This window comes from Quercus suber, unplaced genomic scaffold (genome assembly GCF_002906115.3).
Source record: "Quercus suber isolate HL8 unplaced genomic scaffold, Cork oak 2.0 scaffold_184, whole genome shotgun sequence".
Taxonomy (NCBI): domain Eukaryota; kingdom Viridiplantae; phylum Streptophyta; class Magnoliopsida; order Fagales; family Fagaceae; genus Quercus; species Quercus suber.
Window position 1 is genome coordinate 37,755 of NW_027069642.1, and position 6,646 is coordinate 44,400.

Below are 6,646 nucleotides of genomic sequence, written 5' to 3' on the forward strand. Positions count from 1 at the left end.
AAGCCGAGTTCAATCTTTTATACTTTTTGACTAGCTCAATCTCGAACATCATTTATAAAGCTTGGTTCAAGATGTTCGAGCTCGAATCAAACTTGAACATGTTACATTCATTAATATCGAGCCAAACTTGAACACTCACTACTTGACAAAACTCGGTTTGTTTACAAACTTACATGTCTCGCCCTAAACTTGCTCCACTCCCACTATATGGGAGTTTTCTTAGACGTGACCAAATTATTTAGAATAATTTTAATTTTGGATAATTTTTTCAGTAAGCATAATTAGTTTTTATAAATTTATTTGTAATAATAATAATAATAATAAAAAATTATTATTATTATTATTATTAATGACCGAATTGAATCATAAAATTGGGAATCATTTTCTTTTCTAATTTTCTATCCGGTCCAATTTTGAAAAGAAAAATTCACGCTAAGAAGTTTTTTAAATGGCAGATATTTTAGATTTGATACTTAAGAAGAAGCCAGATTGGATCCATTTACTCGATGAAGAGGGAAGGACACCTCTCCATTGGGCAGCATGTATTGGATACCTTGAAGGTGTTCGTTTCTTGCTTGGTAGAAATGCTTCCATTGCCACTGAAAGGGATAAAAATGGTCTCTTCCCAATTCACGTAGCCTCCGCCAAGGGTCATGTTCATCTCATTCAAGAGTTGCTTCAGTATTGGCCCAATTCAAGAGAGTTGCTCAACCATAATGGTCAAAATATTCTACACGTTGCAGCTACAACTGGAGAACTTAATGTAGTGAACTACATCCTTAAAACTCCTGGACTAGAGTCGCTTATAAACGATACGGATAAGGATGGAAATACACCCATTTATTTGTAATAATAATAATAATAATAATATATTATTATTATTATTATTATTAATGACCGAATTGAATCATAAAATTGGGAATCATTTTCTTTTCTAATTTTCTATCTGGTCCAATTTTGAAAAGAAAAATTCACGCTAAGAAGTTTTTTAAATGGCAGATATTTTAGATTTGATACTTAAGAAGAAGCCAGATTGGATCCATTTACTGGATGAAGAGGGAAGACACCTCTCCATTGGGCAGCATGTATTGGATACCTTGAAGGTGTTCGTTTCTTGCTTGGTAGAAATGCTTCCATTGCCACTGAAAGGGATAAAAATGGTCTCTTCCCAATTCACGTAGCCTCCACCAAGGGTCATGTTCATCTCATTCAAGAGTTGCTTCAGTATTGGCCCAATTCAAGAGAGTTGCTCAACCATAATGGTCAAAATATTCTACACGTTGCAGCTACAACTGGAGAACTTAATGTAGTGAACTACATCCTTAAAACTCCTGGACTAGAGTCGCTTATAAACGATACGGATAAGGATGGAAATACACCCTTGCATTTAGCCACCATGCATTGGCATGCCAAACTTGTTAGTGCTTTCACGTGGGACAAGAAGGTGGACCTAACATTGATTAACAGTGAAGGATTAACAGCTCTTGATATTGCTGAATGCTCTATTGGAAACACGTTTACCTTTCGACAGGTATATGATTAACTAGGATTAATTTTCTCTTCATCAAAAGGTTTAGTGACCAAATCAATCATTAAAAAAAAAAAATTTATTGTGACCTTTTTCAATAAAGATTTTCACATGCATGAAACATTTACAAAAAGAATTCGTTTACAGGATATGGTCAGCCTTTTAACAAAAGCTATATATATATGGATTGATTTCAATATTGGTGTTGTTTACATTTATAAAAGCCTCGAACATGATTTGACTAATTAATAACTCGGCTTAAAATTGATTAATTTGCATAATCTAGGTTTAAACTAACAAACAAAATATTCTACGTTGTTGCTGCAGCGACTGACACTAATTCCATTAAGAGCTGCTGGTGTGCCAAGAAATCCTAGTGCCAATACTCGAAGACAATTTTCTACTAGATTGGAGGCACAGAAGACGGACATCTGTAAAGACAAAGTCAACACACTTCTGTTGGTGTCCACCGTTGTTGCCACAGTGACCTTTGCTGCTGGATTCTCAATTCCTGGTGGCTATAACTCCTCTGGCGAAGATTCAGGCACAGCCACTTTGATAACACACAAATTTTTTCACGTTTTCATTTTTTGTGACACTATAGCAATGTATACCTCCGTTGTTGTTGCTGTCACTCTGATTTGGGCTCAATTAGGGGACGTCCATTTAGTGCTTATCGCGCTTAAAACTGCATCACCACTTCTTGGAGTTGCACTTGCCACAATGTCTTTGGCTTTCTTGGCTGCAGTATACCTTGTTGTGAGCACACTCAATTGGCTTGCCAATGTTATTATGATCATGGGTTTGGTCTTCTTGGTGGCTCTTATAGCACGCTACTTCTTTCTTTGGTTCCCGATGTCATCAAGTTGCCTTATATTACGTTACGTATCTTACTATCCCTTTTGTCTTCTGGTACTGGTGGCTGGAAGTGGTGAATTGGTAGTGTGATATGCTTAATGCTTTGAGTGGCAGCACTCTGTTGTCTACATCTTTTCCTGTAATGCTTGTATCGCGTACTCTTTGCTATCATTATATATGACTTTGAGATGTATTACGACAGTATTTTGTTTTTGTTTTGCGTGATGATGGAGTTATCAACATATCATATATCATATATATACTATATTTGGGTTTAGAAGCCCCTCCACCAAATTGCAGCAATGTTTTAGATAAAAACAACCAGCTTATTTGTTCTTATATTCATCTTCTATAATTTCTAAGTTGATAAAAATCATAATTTGATTACAACTCAAATTCTTCATCTTATTATTAATTCATTTTTTACAAGAAGTTTCTTAATACACTAAAAAAAATTACAATTTCGTTCAGGTTTATTTTTATTTTTTAGATGACTATGTGCAAGTATATCCACATATTCACAAAAACTATATTTAGATTAGATAACAAGATATATATTATAATATATCAAAAAAAATACAGTTTAGAGTTTAATGAAACTCTATTATAGAACTTAATGTTAAAATCATGTACACTATATAATAAAAGTTGGATTTAAAAGTTGTAGTTATACCAAGTACTTGCACCAAATTGCAATAGTGTTTTAGATAGAGTTGGTCTTAGAAGCTATAATTGCACAAAGTCGCTGACCAAATTATTACAGTAGTGTTTTAGATAGACACAAAATCACAATTGTTCTTATTAACTTTTTCTATATATCTCTATCAATTTTTTAAATAAATACAAAACTTAGTTGTTGATACCTTTTATTTTTTCCTTCACATTTTTTGCTAACATTGCACATATATAAGACTTTCTCCTCTCAATTTTTTTCAGTAACTTTGAGTTTGTGTTGTTTTATATAATATATATATATATATATATTCTTGACAAAAAAAAAAAAACCCCACATTTTCGACTAGTTGAGATAAGATTTAATAATAATTTAAAACATTTTAATTCATATTCAAACTAAAAGTTATTATTAAAAATTTCTAAACTTAAATCATACAACCCACTTTTTTGTTTTTGTTTTTTTTCCCTCAAGTATGATAAAATTTGGGCTTAGAAGTTGTGGTTGGGTCAAGTGGCCGATTACTCTCACTAATTAAATTAATTTTATNTGGGTATTAAAAAAAAAAAGAATGAAAATGAATAAAAATGAATGGAATGTAAGTCATCTTGTTTGGGAATAACATAGTGGGAATGAAATAGACTCATTTTATGGCAATATTACTATTAGACTCCTATTTTAAAATAAAGGGTTGAATATATAGGGGTATTTTTGGAGTTTTAGTAAAAAAAAATTCATTAAATCTAATTTTATTCCCTCCAATTTCTCCCAATTTTGGAGGGAATGAAAATTTGAGGTTTTAAGGGAATGGAAAAGAATGAGTGTTCCCTCCTATCCATTTCATTCCCTCCCACTTTTCCAAATAATGAAATGAACTTTTCATTCCCTTTATTAAAACTCTCAAGTAAGAGAAATGAAGAATATTTTAAAATTATTCTTTTCATTTATTTTCATTTCCTTCCATTCTCTCCTCTCAAATGAGAGCTAAGGGATAATATTTAACAATAATTTAAAACAAATTTAAATTCTATTTAAACTAAAAGTCTATTTAAACTAGAAGTCTATTTATCAAAAATTTCTAAACTTAAATCCTACATGTAGGGACTCAATTTAGATAGGCCCCAACAATACATTTCTAGAGAGTGGGATGAAGAATTAGACCCTAACAGGCTAACAACGTTACACCCAGAACCTTTTCTTGATTGAAGGGGGATGAAGCCAACTTAGTGCTAAGGGTAGCTCCTTGGCCCTTGTCCGAGGAGGTTCTTTCTCCCTTTTTGTTCCTCTATTTTCTGCTTTGCTTACCCTTCTTATATAGTCCTTTTCCTTCTATCTCTTTCTTCTATCTGTTGACCATTCACTTGCCTTCCCTCTGACCGTCCGTCCCATCAGAGGCCTTATCGGTACTCGAGTGGTTCATAAAGACCAATGTTACCCTGTCTAGGGCTTACATTCCCATTAATGCGGCCAGGGGGTTAGGTGAGTGCATTTAGTGTGGATGTGATAACCTATCCTTGGCCCGCTCCCCCGCCTGGAATTAGCCTCGGTACGCCGAGGACAGGGATGTCCTTGGCGCGGATCCAAAAAAAAGCTTAGGTCTTCATACGCCATCCTTGGACGATCATTCCTCCCCGACATGGGCCATGGGCCAAATGCAAGATGGGCCGAGGCTACCAGGCCCACGGGCCCTACACTACACAACCCACTTTTTTGTTTTTTTTTTTCCCTCAAGTATGATAAAATTTGGGCTTAGAAGTTGTGGTTGGGTCAAGTGGCCGATTACTCTCACTAATTAGTAAATTAATTATATATATATATATATAATAAATAAATAAAAACAACTCATGTTTTAACTAAGGGATAAGATTTAACAATAATTTAAAACAAATTTAAATTTTATTCAAACTAAAAGCATATTATCAAAATTTTACAAATTTAAATCCCATACAACCCACATTTTTTCCCCTCAAGTTGCATGATTTAATAATAATTTAAAACAAATTTAAATTCTATTCAAACTAAAAGTCTATTATAAAAAATTTCTAAATGTAAATCCCACACAACGCATACTTTTTTTTCTCTCAAGTTGCATCTTATTAAATTAATATTTTATTAAGATATTAAGCTACAAAGCTCTTGACTAAGGATAAGTTTAGCAATAAATTAATTTAGATAAAACTTTATCATATAAGTTCATTTTCTAGCCATATGTGCACATCTCTAGCAAATCTATCTAGAACATGTGCTACCTTAGGAACATGGGCTCAAATCCTATTACCCAAAAAAAGATATAAAGCAATACCGTTTTTCACATAAAGAAAAAAGAGATTGAAAGATACCCAGGAAGATCAAACCAACCCAAATATAATAAAGGCCAAATAAAAAATGACATAAATGAGGAACAATTATAATTGAAGCATCGAATTTTTATAAAATTAATTTATTAATTAATGAGAGTAGTCACTCGACTCAACCATGATTTTTAAGCCCGACTTTTATTATATAGTATATGATATCGAGATAAATTAAAGAGAAATTTTAGGGTACACACTTTTTGTTGTTGTTGCTAAGATTAGGGTACACACTTTAAACAAGTAAAATTAGTAACTCTTTTATTAGGTTAAGATAATTATACATTGTTTTTTATTATTATAAAACAATGTCAAAAATCGTATATAAGAATGAAAATATCTTATTCATAATATAAACATATTTACCATTACATACATATATATATATATATATATATAAAGTAACAACGTATTAAAAGAGTGCAATAAATATGTTTTTTTAGAATGCATAAGATGATTTAGTCCTTTTTTTTTCATATTTTATTTTTTGCCAATATCATGAAACAAAGTGTGTAAGGTATGCTCTAAACTCACATGGATTTGAATTTGTCATTAATTTTTGTAAATTTAGTATATGTTAGGTGTTTGTTTATTGATAATAGTGGGCATAAATGCCTAAATGTGTCGTTTGTAGCTTTATGTCTGATTCTATATTTAGAATAATTTTTTTTATTAATTTACAATATATATTTAATACTTAATTAAGTTATATATGATTCTTAATTAAATTGTGCACGGGTATAATACTAGTTTCAAATAATTGAGTGATGTTAAATATGCTATATTTTTTGCTATATAAAGCTTAGGGACTTAAATTTACTATCGCAATTTAAAAAAAAAAAATCACAATACATACCTATAGGGGATGTCTCCACCAAATGAATCTTGGGTTGAGGAGGGCTAATTTGAGCAACAATTTATACGATCTGGGTTCCGCCTAAGTCCTCCTGTCGAAGACCAGAGGGTTAAAGGAAACTACAGGGTAACTCGACCTCCCTGTTGAGGTAGGTCGAGAACCCTTCTGTCGAGGAGGAAGATGTTTCCTAGAATGCTCGCTAAGAACCTAAAAGAGACAACATAGCACCCAAAGTAATAGTCACCTTCATATTAATTAGGTATTCCTATCTAATGTCAATCATATTAAATGATGAATGACTAGCCTGAACAATGGAAACTCTCCAATAGTCTTCTTTCATGATCAAAAGATAGGAGGAATTGGGGAGGTGTCTGATGGGA

The 6,646-nt window shown here is 32.3% G+C and overlaps 1 protein-coding gene across 1 annotated transcript; it reads left to right on the forward strand.

The window, feature by feature from the left end:
* Positions 1 to 448: 448 nt before the first annotated feature.
* LOC112035009 (protein ACCELERATED CELL DEATH 6) lies at positions 449 to 2,476 on the forward strand. The gene is made up of 3 exons (XM_065778499.1): positions 449 to 846; positions 1,126 to 1,531; positions 1,856 to 2,476. Exons 1-3 carry the CDS (start codon positions 449 to 451, stop codon positions 2,474 to 2,476), a joined length of 1,425 nt encoding a protein of 474 aa, XP_065634571.1.
* The last annotated feature ends 4,170 nt before the right edge of the window (positions 2,477 to 6,646 follow it).